The following is an 18918-nucleotide window of genomic DNA, read 5'->3' as shown; positions in this document are numbered from 1 at the left end:
GGCGAGGGGTTCCTGCCGCCGTCATTTCCCTATGGCGCGGTATGGAAGGGGTTAAAACTCCTTTAAAATGGTGCTATACTGAAATTTTACCAACATTTTCTTTAAAATCCAGGCTTAATTTTATCTGAAAAATGCAATTCTGTCTATTTTGCACTTTACTTGTGCTTGGCCATGTAACCCTGCTGCACTGCCAGAAAACTGACCATTGCTGGAATGAATGTGCTCTTATGGCCAGTGTGGTCAGCCTGATATAGAAAAGCAGGGGGACAGGCAGGAAAACCAGGTATTTCATATCAATATCAATGTTGGGTAATATACCATTTAAGATCCTAATGCTGAAACCTAATAGCCATTACTGGTACCATAAAAATAACTGCCATACTTATAGTAAGCAGTGTCTACTGATAAAACACAGGCTACATAAAAAGTGTACTCATTATTCAAAGAAGGGTTCTCTGAGGGAGAGATTTTCTTAAAGTACCTTTAGAGATTTTTACATAGTTTAATTGGTCTAGCTTGGACAACTATAGCTATGTATTTACCACACTTGGCTGATGCCCCTGGAAGCTGAAAATCACTAAAGTAGACATCTCTACTCCAGTGATCTGCAAATGCTTCTGGGTCCTGTGCTGAGCAGCTGCCTGCTGCAAGCTGGACCAATGTAAATGTGTAAAATATTCATTCTTGGAGTTCCTCTTTAAAGCTGATATCCAACCTTACCTTCAGTCCTGCACACTCTTATCCTGAAACTGCTTGCTCTGATTTCCTTGCACACTGAGTTTTTCACAATGTGCATTAGAAGCTGCCGCAAGTCACAAAGAGCTCATCCCATTTCATGTTTGGAGGATGTGCAGCATCATAGAGCTTCCTTCCCAGCCTGACTGTCCTTGGTCAACCCTTTTTATTCATTGGCATCCAGCCTGTCTATGTTGCCCACTACTCCATAAGACAACTTCCCAACAAAGCATTTGATGTGAATAAAAATCAAAACTCAATTGTTACTGCTGTTAAAAATTATAATCGGGAGTGCAGGTAGTGTAAGTATATGGGGTCAAGAGGGACCAAATGCAGAAATAGTCACTTTGCCCTACATGGGCAAGGTGAGAGTGTCTCTTTAAAGAATGTCTATATCTCTCCCAGGATGCTTACCTTTGTACCTTATAATTAAAAGGACAGTCTCTAATCTTACCTCCAGCACAAAAGCATCCTTCTTCCCATGTGACAGATCCAGCTCAATGACTTCATCCGAACTCTCAGACTGTGATCGCAGGAGTCTCGTTCGCTGCCGTGGCTCTGGGATCGGGGACCCCACGGCCTCATCCAAAATTTCCTTGGAAAAAAAAAAAATTAAGACATGTAATCGAAAAAAATCTGAATTAGCTGTAGCTGTGTAAAAGGGTAGCTAGCAGTTAAAAAAAAAAATCCCAAATAGTCTCTATTTCTAGCTCATCTACAGCCTCCGATTTTTTTCTCACCCCATGCCTACCTCTCTGCCTCTACAGCAGCTTTCATTTTAGCAATACCTTTCTCAGTCAGTCTTATACAGTAATTTCCAGTCACATCATTAGTCCCTGGCAGAAAGGGCTGTTTCCTGCAGCCACCTGCAGAAGTGTTGTGTAGGGTGGCGTTTATTACTTCATATTCATATAGGGTGCCCTACAGAACTAAGTCCATCAAAAGCCCTCAGCTTTCTCACACATAGTTTGGGCGGGTTTTTGAGAGTGTATCCAAAGCGATGTGCAGCTGAGTGGTGCAGCCGAGTTAGGCGGCGGAGGGAATAAATGGAACTGGGGAAGGAAGAGCCCCTGCACTCCGCACATTCATTTAGATGTGCACCTCTTCTGGCCACTGGGTGCTACAGACTTTAGCTATGCATCCACCTGATCAGTCTGTTGGTATACATGCTAACAGAGTGATCAGCAGATTGCATATTAAAAGTGGCTGTAAATCTATAAAATGAAAAACGAACAGAGCTTATCCCTCTATAGTGTGTACTAGCCTCAATCCAAGCACCAAGTGTAATTTCTGTCTCCTCTCTGTTCCCTCTGCTGCATTAGGCCCCCTTTCACATTGAGGCGTATTTCGGGCGTTTTAGCGCTAAAAATAGCGCATAAGTAACGCCTGAAATACTCCTGCCCCAGTATTCTCAATGTGAAAGCCCAAGGGTTTTCAAACTGAGGCGATGCACTGGCGGGAGAAAAAAAAATCTCCTGCAAGCAGCATCTTTGGAGCGGTGAGAGGAGCGGTGTGTATATTGCTCCTTCACCGCTCCTTCCCATTGAAAACAATGGGACACCGCGGTAATACTGACGGCAATGCGCCTCTGCAGAGGCACATTTCCAGCGGTATTAACCCCTTTTCGGCCGCTAGCGGGGGTTAATACTGCACCGCTAGCGGCCGAATACCACCGCAATTCCGACGGTAGAGCGCCGCTAAAAATAGTGGCGCTATACCGCCACAGCACATACTGCCCCAGTGTAAAAGGGAGCCTTAGTCACTTCTGACAGGTTAACCCGACACCACAGAAACTCAGGAGTTTGCCCCGCACCATCCAGCACACAAAGTTATTTACCGCCTCACCTATGCATGTTTCTCTAGGAGACTGTGTAGCGGAAAGGTGTCCTTTTTATCTATCCAGATCTCAGATCACACTCAGCTCTCTGCTGTACGCTGTGCGACGTCAGATTCCTGGCCTGCCTGCTGGAGCTGAGAAATGGACTCTGTGGCCCATATTCTCGTAGGAGATACGCCGGCGTATCTCCAGATACGTCGTCGTATCTCTGAGTCTGAGCAGTCGTATCTTGGCACCTGATTCAAAGAATCAGATACGCCAGAATTTGTATAAGATACGACCAGCGCAAGTCTCCCACGCCGTCGTATCTTAACTGCATATTTACTCTGGCCGCTAGGGGCGTGTACGCTGATTTACGCATAGAAATATGTAAATCAGCTAGATACGCCAATTCACGAACGTACGCCCAGCCGAAGCATTACAGATAAGCCGTTTACGTTAGGCTTTTCCCGGCGTAAAGTTACCCCTGCTATATGACGCGCAGATGAGGCGTAGCAATGTTAAGTATGGACGTAGGAACAGCGTCGAATTTTTCACGTTTTACGTCGTTTGCGCAAGTCGTTCGCGAATAGGGCTGTGAGTCATTTACGTTCACGTCGAAAGCATTGGCTTCTTGCGGGTTAATTTGGAGCATGCGCACTGGGATACTTTCACGGACGGCGCATGCGCCGTTCGTAAAAAGCGTCATTTACATGGGGTCACATTAAATTTACATAACACACGCCCGCATCTTCAACATTTGAATTAGGTGGGCTTACGCCAGCCTATTTACGCTACGCCGCCGCAACTTTGGTTTGATTCTTGCCTGTTAAAATTGCGGAGGCGTAACATAAATAGGATACGTTACGCCCGCACAAAGATTTGCGTTTCTACGTGAATCCGGGCCTGTGTGTTTTAGAAGGTTTTAGAGAAGGGAGTTCCACAGATAAAAAGGTACAGCGTATGTGGGAAGATTTGCTTCACATCTGTGTATCATCTAAAGCTAGTGACTTCAATGGGTAAGTGTTTACAACCATTTTAAAGTTTGCAGCACCCAGTGGCCAACAGGGATGCACAGCCAAAGGGATGCTGGAGATGTGTTATTTCATATAATGCTAGGAAAGAGCAGTAAGGTACCAGACCAAAAGATTATGCTTACACATGGCGGGCCAACAACAGTACAGGTCAGAAAGAGAGGTGGGCTTCTGGTAGCTATAAAATGTATATTTTGCAAGTTTGGGGGGAATCGAGAGCAATCAATTTCAACACAGGAGAAGGATTTGCTATAAGTGTAAGAAAAAAATGTAAGACTAGTGTCTAGCTTCAAATGTTTTACACCAACATTTATGTAACAAAAATGTGGGGGAGGGGGTGGTTACTTTACTCTGGGTTCTATATGTTCTTGTGTTTAATGCTCTGTCATCTTGTCTAAGAATAAAAGTCACATACACCGTACAGAAAAATAGCAGAGGCAACAATACCGAACCCCAGCCGTGCCCCAGATCACATACCGGAGGGTTAATTTCATAAAGTTCTTTGTTTCTGGCAATTGTTTCATTGATCTTTTTCTGCATGTGTGAGACGTGTTGCTCGTAGGATCCATCGCTGGGGGTCTTGCCAGCGATCTGAATCCCTCCAGGGGAGGGTAAAGCAGCCAGGTAGACGCCTGTAGCAGACTAAAAATAACAAAATTAAAAAATACAACATAATATAAAACCTTACATAATAAAGAGACACAAGGTGCTGAACACACCACGACCTTACCAAAATGCCTCCTTTATGCACACAGGATTGCTAAACACAGTGTGTACTTTTCGTGCTAAATGTGAATAAGTCCCTCAACCCTATACTAGGATGTGCACACATCTTATTAAGTTGCTGAGGTGCCCTTATGGCACTGTGAGATGCAGCGGGCTGGCCTGGGGCCTGACTAAATTTTTGCATACTGTGTGCATGGTCTGTTTCTTCACAGTAAGAGCTGTGAAAATGCGGAACAGACTCCCTCCAGAGGTGGTTCTGACCAGCTCAGTAGATTGCTTTAAGAAAGGCCTGGATACTTTACTAAATGTACATAATATAACTGAGTACTAAGATTTGTAGGTGAAGTTGATCCGGGGAAAATCCGATTGCCTCTTGGGGGATCAGGAAGGAATTTTTTCCCCATCTGTAGCAAATTGGATCATGCTCTGCTGTTTTTTTTGTTTTTGCCTTCCTCTGGATCAACTGTGGGTATGGAATTGGGTGTATGGGATTGTACTATGTTTTTTATTTTGTTTTTTTTGTGGTTGAACTGGATGGACTTGTGTCTTTTTTCAACCTGAATAACTATGTAACAATGTAATTATGTAACTAGGGGTTCCCAGGATGCATGGGGGATAAATTCTGTTGAATATACTGACAGGTTCACGCATAGATTCAATTATCCTCAATATCAACAAAAAAATAATCGGAAAAATGTTGCCACAGTTTAAGGTTGAAATCCTAACACAGATGGAAATAAATGACAACTGTGTGTGATACACAAAGCACAGAGAAAATAAAATGTAATTTGCCCCTTTAACTTTGTCAATTAAGGGGTAGATTCACAGACCAGATACAATGGCGTATCTCCAGATACGCCGTCGTATCTCCGAGTCCGGCCGGTCGTATCTATGCGCCTGATTCATAGAATCAGTTACACATAGATTTCTATTAGATCCGACCGGCGTAAGTCTCTTACGCCGTCGGATCGTAACTGCATTTTTCCGCTGACCACTAGGGGCGTGTACGCTGATTTACGCGTCGAAATATGTAAATCAGCAAGATACGTGAATTCACGAACGTACGCCCCGGCTGACGCAGTACATTTACGCCGTTTATGTTAGGCTTTTCCCGGCGTATAGTTACCCCTGCTATATGGTGGCGTAAGTGCGGCGTACCAATGCTAAGTATGGCCGTCGTTCCTGCGTCGAATTTTGAATTGTTTACGTTGTTTGCGTAATTCGTCCGTGAATGGGGCTGGACGTCATTTACGTTCACGTCGAAACCAATGACGTCCTTGTGGCGTACTTTGGAGCAATGCACACTGGGAAATTCCACGGACGGCGCATGCGCCGTTCGGGAAGAACGTCAATCACGTCGGGTCAAGCCTAATTTACATAACACACGCCCACCTCTTCACTATTTGAATTAGGCGGGCTTACGCCGGCCTATTTACGCTACGCTGCCGCAACTTTCTTTTAAGAATACGGCACTTGCCTGTAAAAGTTGCGGAGGCGTAACGTAAATAGGATACGTTACGCCCGCACAAAGAAACGACCTACGTGAATCTACCCCTAAGTATTTGGCCAGGAAGAAAATGAAATCATGGAAGTCCGATAACATTTGCCACTAACGGCATGATGCCGTTAGTAGCGGCACGCTCAGTGCACCGTTGTCTACGGCGCATGCGCCGTAGACATCAGTGCCAGCTTTCTTGGAAATATCTCCTTAACCGTGTAGATTAAGGAGATATTGCTTGCACCTACAGGTAAGCCTTAATCTAGGCTTACCTGTAGGTCAAAGTGGTCTGTAAGTGTTTACAAACACTTTAATGAATAGAATGCATGAAGGTGAAAAAACTTGAGACTTTACAATCACTTTAAGTCACATATCAGTACCCCACATTCCATTGTGACATCACTGAGCATTCAATACATTTTGTTGCCGATTTACAACGCTTAACCTACAGAGGCACGCTCTGCCTCTTTATTAGTGACAGATTTCAGGGGGAACTTACTGCCAGTCCCAGAAGCATGGTCTCCCCGACAGTTATTTGTATCCTCAGACCAAAAAGAGAGTTCATTCCCTTCAGCTTGAGTTTGTTCATGAGCTGTGTGTGCAGTTCATACTCCATAAAAGGCAGAAGGTTACTGATTGCTGTGGCATTTGCTTCTGTCTGAGCTTTCTTCTTCAGCCGACACAACCTGACCAGGAAAGAAAAAAAGTCAGTAAAGCACTAAATACAGAGATTAAAAAAAAAAAAAAATGTAATGTCACCAAAGCAATCCCCTGATCAGGAGCTACTCCGTTTGTGTATTTAGAAACTTTACTATATGAATGCAGGTACCCTGTGAGACAATGTAAAGTGGGCATACTATACAAATTTGCTACATGGGTAGGGTGGTCCTATCAGCCACCCCCTGAACAAACATGCTTCGAATGAAAAATCAGAGGTGCTGGATAGAAAAATTTCCAGCCAAACGGCAGCTGCATTAAATCAGATGCAGCTGCTGTTCAAATAGTCTGACAGGCGCTTGCGATGGCTGCCAGAATGCGATAGGCACAGCAGGAGATTCAGCCATCTATGCTGTATAGTGTGGATGGGGGAATCAATTAGAATTTTCTTCTTTGTTCAACCAAAGCTGAATGAAAAAAACCTAACAGAGTATGGTCAGCTTAAAGCTGGCCATAGATGTTTAGAATCCCGGTCGATCCATCAATCAACTTGAGTACAACCAGCATGTCCGATTTCTAGCATGCAGTTATTGCCATCGCTATAGCCGCTCGCAGCAACTACTGTGTTCTCCCAACAGGGACAGTTCCCCGGGCCCCCTCGGGAGATCACAATGGCTTTGCAGGAAATATTCCCTCATCAACGCTGTTGCAGGAAAGAAAAATGCATAATCTATGGCCTATCTAAAGCCAGCCATAGGTGGTTTGAATCTCGGCCAGTTCAGCAGGGCCCAGCCAAGATGGGCAGGCTGAATGTGCTCAAAGTCAATCAATCGATCAACTTGGGTACAACCAGCATGTTATACTTTTAGTATGGGAATACTGCCAGCGGCTATAGCTGCTAGCAAATAATAACTGTATTCTTCTAGCAGGGATGTCTCCCCACGCCCCCCCCCCCCAACTGACTGTGTTGATGGGTGAATCGAGTAAGTAAGCTTGCCCCCATCAACTGAGCTGTTCTGGCTGGGGGTTAGTCAACCAGAACAACTTACTGAGGAGGAACAGGAAGTGAAAAATTCAGACAAAGAAAAAAAAAACATTTAGAAGGGAAATCGAAGGAAAAGGTAAGTGAACCAACAATGCACTAGCTTAAAGGAACCCATTTAGAAAATGAAAACAAAAACTTAACAACCCCTTTAAATAATTTTAGAATTTTTTACACCTTTAATGTGACCTATAAACTGTACAACGCAGTTGAACAACAAAACTCAAATCTTTTAGGTGGAGGGAAGTAAAATAAAAAAACTGAAATAATATCATTGCATAAGTTTGCACACCCTTAAACTAATACTTTGTTGAAGCACCTTTTGATTTTATTACAGCACTCAGTTTTTTTTTGGGTATGAGTCTATCAGCGTGGCACATCTTTGCAATATTTTCCCACTTTTCTTTGAAAAAACACTCCAAATCTGTCAGATTGTGAGGGTATCTCCTGTGCACAATCCTCTTCAGATCACCCCACAGATTTTCAATTGGATTCAGGTCTGGACTCTGTCTGAGCCATTGAAAAACTTTAATCTTCTTCTGGTGAAGCCATTCCTTTGTTGATTTGGATGTATGCTTTGGGTCGTGGTCATGTTGAAAGATGAAGTTCCTCTCTATGTTCAGTTTCTAGCAGAAGCCTGAAGGTTTTTTGTGCCAATATTGACTGGCAATTGGAACTGTTCATAATTCCCTCTACCTTGACTAAGGCCCCTGCTCAAAGTGAAGAAAAACAGCCTGATGCTGCCACCACCATGCTTCACTGTGGGTATGGTGTTCTTTTGATGATGTACAGTGTTGTTTTTGCGCCAACAATGTTTTTGGAATTATGGCCAAAAAAGTTGAACCTTGGTTTCATCGGACCACAGCACATTTCCCCATGTTTGGGAGACTTCAGGTGTGTTTTTGCAAAATGTAGTCAGGCTTGGATGTTTTTCTTCGTAAGAAAAGGTTTCTGTCTTTCTACTCTACCCCACAGTCCAGACATGTGAAGATTGTTGTCAAATGTACCACACAGCCAGTACTTGCTAGATATTCCTGCAGTTCCTTTAACGTGGCTGTAGGCCTCTTGGCAGCCTCCCTAACCCGTTTTCTTCTTGTCTTTTAATCAATTTTGGAGGAAGTCCAGTTCTTGGTAATGTCACTGTTGCGCCATATTTTCTCCACTTGATGAGGACTGTCTTCACTGTGTTCCATGGTATATCTAATGCCTTGGGGGAAAAAATTGTACCCATCCCCTGACTGATATCTTTAAACAATGAGATCCCTCTGATGCTTTGGAAGGTCTCTGTGGACCATGGCTTTTGCTGTAGGATGCGACTAAGAAAATGTCAGGAAAGAACTACTAGAACAGCTGAACTTTATTTGGGGTTAACCAAAAGCACTTTAAATGATGGCAGGTGTGTACTGACTCCTATTTAACATGAATTTGAATGTGTCTGCTTAATTCTGAACACAGCTGCATCCCAAGTTATATGAGGGTGTGCACACTTATGCAACTACATTATTGAAATTTTTTATTTATGTCTTTTAACCAACAAACATGAACGTAGTGACACAATAGACATACTATGTTTTTTTCTGCTCTTTAGCAGCACCCTTTGGGCAACTTCTGCTAATGTTGTCTTATGGTTAGCATTGGTTCTGAGCATGCATGTTTGTAGTTTGGATTTTAGTCAGGTGAACTTGTGTACACACGATCGGATGATCCTACATAAAGCATTTGTTGTTGGAAAGTTTTAGAACATGCACAGCGAACATTTGTCCGTGGAAATTCCGACAATTGTCCGATAGAGCATACAGACAGTCAAATTGTCCGATAAAGCACGTCCGTTGGACCATTGCTGTCGGAAAGTCCGATCGTGTGTATGGGCCTTAAAAGGTGGAAAAAGTTCTGAAATTATTTATCTTTGTCTCAATTTTTTACATCACAGAAACCTGACATTTCAACAGGGGTGTGTAGACTTTTTATATCCACTATAGCAGCTCACAAAGTTTTATCACGTTGTTCAATATATGGCTGGCTTAAGTCTACAGCCCTGTACACAGAGCAGAATGTCAGGAGACATTTGCTAGTTCAAAAATGCCTCGCTGTCAGAACACAGCAGCTCAGTGGGGGAGATCGCTGGACTAACCTTGCATGGTTAGTACAGTGGCTCCGTCCGAAGCAGACAGGTTAGTGTGTACATGCCTTAAGACTTGGTTGACCCATTAAAACAATGCATTGGATGACATCAACTTATTTTAACAGATGGTAAAATGGCAGTGAACACAGAAAAATACAGGGCTCCTTCAAAATATTATACAAAAAAACTGCAGTATAACCCAAATTATGTGCTCACTAAAAATACACTATACTTTCTCTTTACGGTGTATTTTTTTTTCTGTCTCCTGTAGGAGAGATTCCTGTTGCCTCATTAGGATGGACATAGAGGAATTCTCCAAAGAGTGAAAGTAATCCCCCCCTCTAAGTTGTGACAAAACTACGAAAAAATTCTAGCTGTAAATTTTACTCTAATTTATGACTATGACCATTGCAACTTTCAGAATTATAGAGATGGATGCAAAAATCTGGCCACCCCTGGTAAATCTGGATTGTGTTGATTTTTTAAGAAAAGTTAATCTCTGTAGATCACAAACTTGAGTGGAAGGGAATGTCTGTACCTGGCTTGGATCAGACAGCCTTTCCCCACTACGGGAGCATCACTGGGAAGATCTATGGTGGTGAAAAGTACGTCAGGGACTTTCTGCTTGCGGCAACTGTAGCAGAAGGTGAGGTGTGCTGGAAATGGCATGTTCAGTTCATCATAGGGGATGTGACAAAACCCGCAGCCTGTTGAAGATACCTCGTCCACCCTACACAGAGAGTCAAAGTTAGTTCACAGCAAAAAGAATACCAAGCATTTCCTTACAGAAAGTGCAACCAACATCCTCCAACTTCATTCTGCAAATTTTGAATGTTGCCATTTGTGTTAAAAGATTATTGAGAAAAAGGTGAAACAACACACACACACACACACACACACACACACACACACACACACACTGGGTCAAGCAGGCTGTGATAGGGTTGGATTATAGGGTGACTTTTCTGTGCCCCTCATCCCCTCCCAGGTTAGAATTGTCGTGCTATTAGGCCATCTGTGATGTTTAAAAGGACAGTCCCATCACACTGAGCTCCAAGAGATTTAAAAAACTTGTAACCTTTAATGAAAAAGGTAACCGTTATCAACAGCTTTATTGACAGGAAATCTTGCGTGAAACCACTTGGTTTAGATGAGGATTAACATGAAAATTTGCTGCATGTTAGGAGCCTTGTCCCTATAAAGGTTTTTTATTCTTAAAAAAATAAATATATGCTTAAAATGATGAATACAGTTTGGTGCTTTTTAATGCACATCTATATTCAATAATTCTGAACAATCACAGAATGAAATGAATAAAAAAATAAAAAACAAAAAGGCGGCGGCAGTTGCCAATGTCCAGTCTATAACAATTCACAGATCTTTCTCAAGAGTTGAAAAAAAGATTAGCTTGTGCTAGCAGTTGGCTCCTAAAAGCGGACAACACTATTGTGTTTAATGCACACAAAGCGGTCATGCTACACTGTACGCAAACAATTTTTTTTATAATTTTGATCCACAAATAGAGCTTTCTTTTAGAGGTATTTGATCACCTTTTGCGCAACAAATAAAATAAATGTAAATAAGCAAGTTTTCTTCTTCAATGACGGGCACTGATATGGCTGCACTGACAGGCACTTATAATGCGGCAACGCTGGGCACTGATAGGTGGCACTGATGGGCACTCATAGGAGGCACTGATGGGTACTTATGGGTGGCATTGATGACACTGATGGGTGGCATTGTTGGGCAACACTTGTCTCATCTGATCCATAATGTTGCCAATCAGTGCCCATTAGTGGGGACTGATTGGCATATATTGGGCATATGTGGATGGCCATGGGGTACGTACCTACCTTCCCTGGTGGTCCTGGCCGCTTCCCTGGTGGTCCAGTGTATGCATCCGCAGGAGGGGGGGGGTAGGGGGGTACTGTGCTGATAAACAATCAGCGCAGACCCTTCCCTGTCAGGAGAGCAGCCGATCGTCTCACCTCTACTCGTGTCTCGAGTGAGGAAAAGCCAATCAATGGCTCTTCCTGTTTACATTGTGATCAGCCGTGATTGGACACAGCTGATCATGTGGTAAAGAGCGTCCGTCTGAGGTTCTTTACCGAGATCGGTGTAGCGGTGTGTCAGACTGACAAACCGCACCACCGATCGCCGTGTCCAGTCAGGATAACTGACTCGCCGCCTGGCCATCATTTTGCTATAGACCGGGCGTGAAGTGGTTAAAGTGGACCCTCTAGCAACAATGGAAGTAGGGCTTATGCCATGCTTCCACCCTTACAAAAACACTGACAGATTTCTCATTTTATGGATTATAGATTAATTTTTTTCCCCTTGTATACTATTGTCCTCCCACTGGCCTTTTTGCTGTCGAATTACTTTCCACCACCCATAAAATCCTACAATATTTCACAAGATGGCAACATGTTAACAACACAGCAGTAGATCTCTGTCTGTGAATGTGTAAGATCTGGTACCAGGACATTAGGGGGCAGGCTGCAAGAACCAGGAAGAAACAACCGTGACATATATAACAAAAACAAGTGAAGTGCAAGTGAGGAAGAAAACACTGGGTCTGCTGGTCTTGTGGGTATATTTTTGCAGCATAAAAAAACAGCAGACAAGATAGCTACCACTGGTATATTCACTGGAAGTTTGAAGTTCCTTTTTTAAGCTTAATTTATAAAATGCGACCACAGTGTGGAGAACACTCTGTGATAGAAAAGCTGGGTCACATGATTTACATGCGACTCAGCTTGCCTCTTTCCAGTAAAATTGTGTTTATTCAGTCAATGAAGCAGGGATTTTCTTGCTTTAGGACTCCTCTAACATTTGAAAATCACAATTATGCTGTATAAATATGCCTTACAAAAAAAATCAGCAGTATATATCAGTATATAGCTGCTTTATAACTGTAAATACGCATTTTAGTAAATTTAGCTGTCAGCCTGGAATCCAAGTGAGTTTTTATTTACATACCTCTTAATGTTGGCAAGACACTTCATTTTAGATTCCCTTTAAGCTCACATGATGTGATTTGCACATAGGGTAACCAGCACCTGCCTTTGAAAAGACTGATATTTTAGTCTGGGACTGCCCCTTTAAACGTTGCGCATGATCTGGTTGTATCGAGGAGTTACCTCTGCCGGTGTTAGTGACACAAGGATTAAAGTGCCCCGGCCGCAATCCACCCTACCTACCCTATACGAAGAGCACTATCCTTGCTTTGTAGGAAATAATCAAAGTCTGCCTTTTCTGACCCTATAAAGAAGCCAGGTTGGGCGGACAACCTTTGTTCCAAACAGCATTCGCTGGCTGCGTCTTGTAGGAAGCGGGGGTTCAGGACAGTGGCAGTACCCGAGGCCGAAAGAATGCAGACTTCCTCACTGTGAAGAGAGAGAAGGGAACAGCACACCTCATGTCAGAGGAATCTTTTTTGCAGGATTACAGAATAAAACACAACAACCAACCTTGGGGTTGGATAAGTGGATCTCAGAGAAAACATAAAAGACAACCTTTGGCCAGTTATGGCTTCATGCAAAAATTATCTTAAAATTAGAAGGTATTTACATGTACCATTTCATCATATATTTAAAAAATAAGGCCTCCTGCACACTCTGATGGAAAAAAATCCCACTTTAAGAGGCGTTTTGATTTTTATTTTTTTAGCCTGTAAAAGCACCTCTATGTTAAGCCTCGTACACACGATCGGATTTTTCGCAGACAAATCGTCAGACTTTTGTCCGAAGGGTGTTGGCCAGGAACTTGTCTTGCATACAAACCGCACACAATTGCCGGTCAATAAACACGAACGTAGTTACGTACTACGTGTTTTTTTCAGCTCTTTAGCGTCATCCTTTGGGCATCTTCTGCTAATGTTGTGTTTGGTGAGTATTGCTTCCGAGCATGCGTGCTTGTACTTTGGACTGTTGTCTGACAGACTTGTGTACACACGATTGGAAAATCCGACAACAGACCATTGTCCACGGGAAATTTTAAAGCCTGCCATCCAACATTTGTCCGCGGAAAATACGACAACAATTGTCCGATGGAGCGTCAGATTTTCCACCAACAGACTGTCAGATCGTGTGTACGTGGCTTTATTCTTTGTGTCAATTCACAAGCATATTAAAAGCAAAGCATTTACAGGCATATTAAAAGAAAAGCATTTACAGACTGAAAAATAAAAAAAAAAACATCAAAAGTGCATTCAGGAGAATACTGAAGAGCATAAAAAAATGTTTGACACGCCTACGCACATGTAAATGCACCTATACAGATTTATGCACATTTGGGCATTATTGCATTCCAATGTCCAGAACAAATTATTATTCTGGCCAATGGGATCCACTAGTGCTCAAAACGCATTAGGTGCATAAAGGCCTGTGCAATATGCGGCTTTAGATGATTTTTTTAAGCATCTTTTTTCTGCCTGGAGAAAAGGCATTCAGAGGGGATAAACAAATGCCCTGTCTGCATGAGGCCTAAGTGGATACTTCCTCATTTCAGGACAAAACAATATTAAGCCATGCAAAATTGGATTTTTATACTCACCGTAAAATCCTTTTCTCTGAGTTCATGGATGAACTTGACAAAGTGGGTATTAGCCTTCCTTTAGGAGTGACTAGGCAGAAAGTGTTAACAACTTCAAAGCTGAACAGCCCCACCCAGGGGGCGGTCCTACTGGCTATATCCCCTCAACCTGCACTAAGCAGCTCAGTTCGTCAATAGCAGTACAAACTTAAAAAAGAGTGGTGGGTGCTGTGCCCGTCCATGAACTCAGAGAAAAGGATTTTACGGGGAGTATAAAAATCCTATTTTCTCTTTCGTTCATGGATGGACACAGCCTTAATCTTGACAAAAGTAGTGTCAAAATGAGGGGTGGGAACAGCGTAGAATTAAACTTCACCCCAAAACAAAACAGAGCTTCTCAACTGAGGAGTTGTAACTCTAAACAGCTGCCAGCAAAACTTTGCGGCCCGAAGAAGCATCCGAAGATGCACTCACATCAACTTGTAAAGTTTAGTGAAAGTGTGAATGGGCGACCAGATCACCGCCTTACACAGCTGGGAAACAAACGCTTGATGTCAGAAAGCCCAAGAGGCACCTATTGCCCTGGTCGAATGCATCGTGACAGGGAGGCGCCCGACCCTTTATGGCGCAAGCCTGATCACGATCTGTCGGATCCACCTCGAAATGGTGGCCGATGAGACCGCTGGGCCCTTCTTGGGACCAGCCACCGAAACAAACAGTAAGTCTGAACTCCGGAATGGAGCAGTAAGAGACAAGAATACTCTCGGAGCTCGGACAACGTCCAAGGAATGCCACGTCATCTCCTTAGGATTCGACGGATGAGGACACAAGGATGGCAGTACAATGTCTTCCTTGAGATGGAAGGTCGAAATGACCTTAGGAAGAAAAGAAGGCTGCGGACGCAGCACCACCTTATTCTTGTGGAAGATCAGATAGGGAGCCTTGACAAGGCTGCCAGCTCAGAACCCGTCTTAACTGACATAACAGCCACCAAAAGGACCACTTTCTGAGAAAGTGTCAACAAGGGAACTTCCCTAATGTTCTCAAACAGTGGTTTCTGAGGCACCTAGAGGCCATGCTGTTAAAGCCATTGACTGTAAAGCAGGATGACGTATGGGGACTTGCGACAGCAGGTCCTCTTATAGCGGTAGACGCCAAGGGACATTCGCTATTCAAATCCCCATGGAGGTAGTGGAGGACGGGCCGGAGGGGCCGTATGCCGAACCCCCTATACAAACATTCTCACTAGAGAGTGAGCCGACAGGGGTCGTTGAAAAAAAGACAGCCAGGGCAGATATCTGCCCCCTAATTGTACTTAAAGCTAATTTTTGGACTCTGGGAACCAAATAAGCACGCGGGTGTCACCTAATTTCCTCACAAATGGATATGTAGGTCTTCCAAGTGCGATGGTAAATCTTCCTGGAGGACGATTTCCGAGCACTCCTCATGGTAGAGATCACCAAGTCTGACAGGCCCCAGTCTCTTAGCACCTGGCTCTCAATAGCCCTGCCGTTAAAGCCTGTGACTGTAAAAAAGGATGGCGTATGGGACCTAGAGACAGCAGGTTCTTTCCTAGCGTTAGACGCCAAGGGATGTCTGCTACTAGACGCACTAGGTCAGCGCACCAAGGACGCCAAGGCCAATCATTGGAACCCCCCTGATTCCACTCTGCGAAGCAGATGAGGAAGGAGCTTTAGAGGAGGGAAGGCATAGATTAGCCGGTACTGACTCAACAGTGCCACTAACACATTTGTCGTGTCTGCCCATGGGTCTCTTGACCTGGCCACAAACCTCAATACCTTACGATTAAGTCGAGACGCCAGGAGATCTACGTCTGGCGTGCCCCATCTTGGGCAAAGGAGCTGAAACACATCCGGGTGCAGAGACCAGAGACTATTCTCCTTGGTCCAGCATCTGTCGACTCAGGTAGTCCGCCTGCCAGTTTTCCACGCCCGGAATGTATACGGCCGACAGGACCGGTACGCTCCTTTTTGCCCACCTTAGGGTGCAAGCGATCTGATGCTGCAGTCAAGCTTCTTGTTGCTCCTTAATGGTTGACATATGCGTTGTCCGACTGGATCCTGACTGAATGCCCCTGTAGCCTCAGACCATGTGGAGAGGCACAGCCTGATCGCCCGAAGTTCCAGGACATTGACCCGCAAGTGGGAATCCTCCAGAGACTAGCGACCCTGGGTCGACTGAACCTCCCAGACTCCCCCCCAACTGGTAAGGCTGGCGTCCGTCGCGATGACTATTCAGTGAAAAGGAAGGAACAACTTCCTGGACAGAAATGCCGGTGAGGTCAGCCACCAAACTAGGTCAGGGAGGTCCTGACCAGGTGGCTTACCCGGATTTGACAATCCAGGGATGATGGGCACTTGTCCCATCTGGACAGAATTTCCTTCTGAAGCACTCGCGTGTAAGATTGCACATATGGTACCGCCTCGAAGGAGGCCACCATGGGACTCACATGCAAAGGCGGAGTGATGACCATTTCTGGGATGTCAAATGCCGCACCGCAGCCCGAAGGGTCTGCAACTTTTCCACAGGAAAAAAAACCTTTGCCTCTGAGGAGTCCAAAATCAGCCCCAGATCTACTAGGCGTTGAGTCGGTACCATTACTGACTTCTGAGTGTTCTAATCCATTGTGCAGCATCTTTGCCCATTCCGTGAGTGTCTGAGACACCAGGGCCCCAACTATGGTTGGGCGTAACGCCGAACCCACTACCATGTACAGGATGCGGGTGATCGCCTTGGCCTTCTTGTCTGCAGGGTCCTTGAAGGCGGGAGCCCCCTCCACCTGTATGATGGTTAGCTTGTTTAGTCTGAACACTGGAGGGTCCACTATCGGGGGAGAGGTCCATTTTTTCAAGAAACGCTCTTCAAGAGGGTAACGCACTGCTAGATTTCTAGAGACTGAGAAAACCTTCTGTGGTTTGTCCCACTCCTGTATACAAGTTTGTCTATATAAGACACACAAGGAAACACCTTAGCAGTCGCCTTACGGAACCCAAAGGGGATCGGCACTTCAACAGACTCCTCTATTTTTAGATTATCTCACACTGCAGTGATAAGGTCACTTACCAGAGCCCTATCTCGTGCTGACCCGGATCCGGAGTCTTCCTCACTGTCCGGCCAGTCTCGGTCTGCATTCTCAGATACATCAGAGCCCGGGTCATAAGCTGTAGCTGGACCCGGCTCCGCATCAGAGTTGTCCCCAGGAGATGGCAGGGGGAGGGGACGCTTTCTGGCCCCCATTTTCCCACGTGCTGCTTCCACCTTGCCGACAGAGTCCACCATTATATCGGGTGCAGGGGCATCAATTGCAAGCTCAGGTGTTACAGGGGAAAAAGCGTCTGCTTCTGACGCCATGCTGACCCACACGCCTGGCACAGGGACTTCAAGGTAAGGCACAGTAACCCAGAGGACTCACCACCCTGGAACAGTAGTGTGCTGCCGTCCGCCACTTTAGTAGAGCTGATTCCTTGTCAGATATGAAGTCTGACCCTTCAGCAGCGCGTGTCTGTCTGTCTGTGCCGTTTAAGTGCTGTTTGATAGATGGCAAAATGGCTACCAAGCAGCCACTAGAGGCTAATAACAATTGCAGGCCACATGAACGGCAGCTAGAAGCCCACACAGTGAGACTACAAAAACATTGCCACCAACCATAGCCAGTGCATGGATCTCAGTGAAAAACAGGCTGAGCGGCCAATCGAGACCAACCAATGCCACAGTACACAAGCGCATGACCACTGGGTGTAGGTATGAGTAGTAAAAACACTGCCTTGATCACAGCCACAACAGGATCACAAAAAACACGGCCGCCAAGCAGAAGATAGAGGCCAAATACAGTGCAGCCACAAGAACATGGCCGCCAGTGCAATAGAAAGTAAACACAACAGGATCACAAAAACATGGCCGCCAAGCGGAAGAGAAAGGCCATATACAGCGTGGCCACAAGATCATGGCCGCCAGTGCAGATAGAGCAATACAGCATAGATCACAGTCAAAATGGTCGCCGACAGCATGGAGCAGGACACACAGGTAAGCAAAATCTCTTTAAGCAGCTTATAACAATGCTTTAGCGGACGTTTATGCACAGTTCCCAGGTGAAGCCCTCCTCAGGTGAACTCCTGCCCCAGCAGCTAGCTCAGAGAGCCTAGGGAGGAGGGAAGGAAGGATAGAACCCCTTACTCACCTCTCCAGGAATGCCCAGCTCTGTCTTCCTCCCGAAGCAGGGGATTATACTTACCCTTCCTGAGGATTGTGCTGAAAGCATCCCAGACAGACCCTCTTCCGCATGGTGACCGAGGTGACTATCGGTCAGGCTACTGCGACTCGGCCCTGTAGACCGGTCCAATGCAAGCCCTGGAGCGTAAAGCTCACCGGCCACCCGTAGAGCGACGGCATGTTATGGACGACTCAGTGCGTAACTATGGTCGGCACACGCTCGATAGCCAAAACTGGGGGGACTACAAGGATCTGGGATCCAGCCTGTCGCCCAGTCGGCAGTTGATCGAAGATCACAGGAACAAAAACAAAAAAATAAATAAATACAATTTCCATGTGGAATAAAAAACCCCCAGGCCTATGGGCCCGAAGGGAGCCACATCATCTCCTTAACTAGGCAGAAGAAAACCGTGCTGCTTAGTGCAGGCTGAGGGGGATATAGCCAGTAGGACCGCCCCCTGGGCGGGGCTGTTCAGCTTTGAAGTTAACACTTTCTGCCTAGTCACTTCTAAAGGAAGGCTA

General features: G+C 45.0%; 1 protein-coding gene across 1 annotated transcript in view; it reads right to left on the bottom strand.

The window, feature by feature from the left end:
• C2CD5 (C2 calcium dependent domain containing 5) overlaps positions 1–18918 on the bottom strand; it is a 151900-nt gene that overhangs the window by 49527 nt on the left and 83455 nt on the right. The window contains 5 exon segments of the mRNA XM_040345428.1: positions 1190–1330; positions 4063–4227; positions 6309–6495; positions 10169–10360; positions 12924–13019. Of these exon segments, the coding sequence (XP_040201362.1) occupies positions 1190–1330; positions 4063–4227; positions 6309–6495; positions 10169–10360; positions 12924–13019 (781 nt within the window).

Source organism: Rana temporaria, chromosome 3, assembly GCF_905171775.1.
Source record: "Rana temporaria chromosome 3, aRanTem1.1, whole genome shotgun sequence".
Classification (NCBI taxonomy): Eukaryota; Metazoa; Chordata; class Amphibia; order Anura; family Ranidae; genus Rana; species Rana temporaria.
Note: the sequence above shows the minus strand (reverse complement) of the source record. Positions and strands in the feature narration are given on the sequence as shown.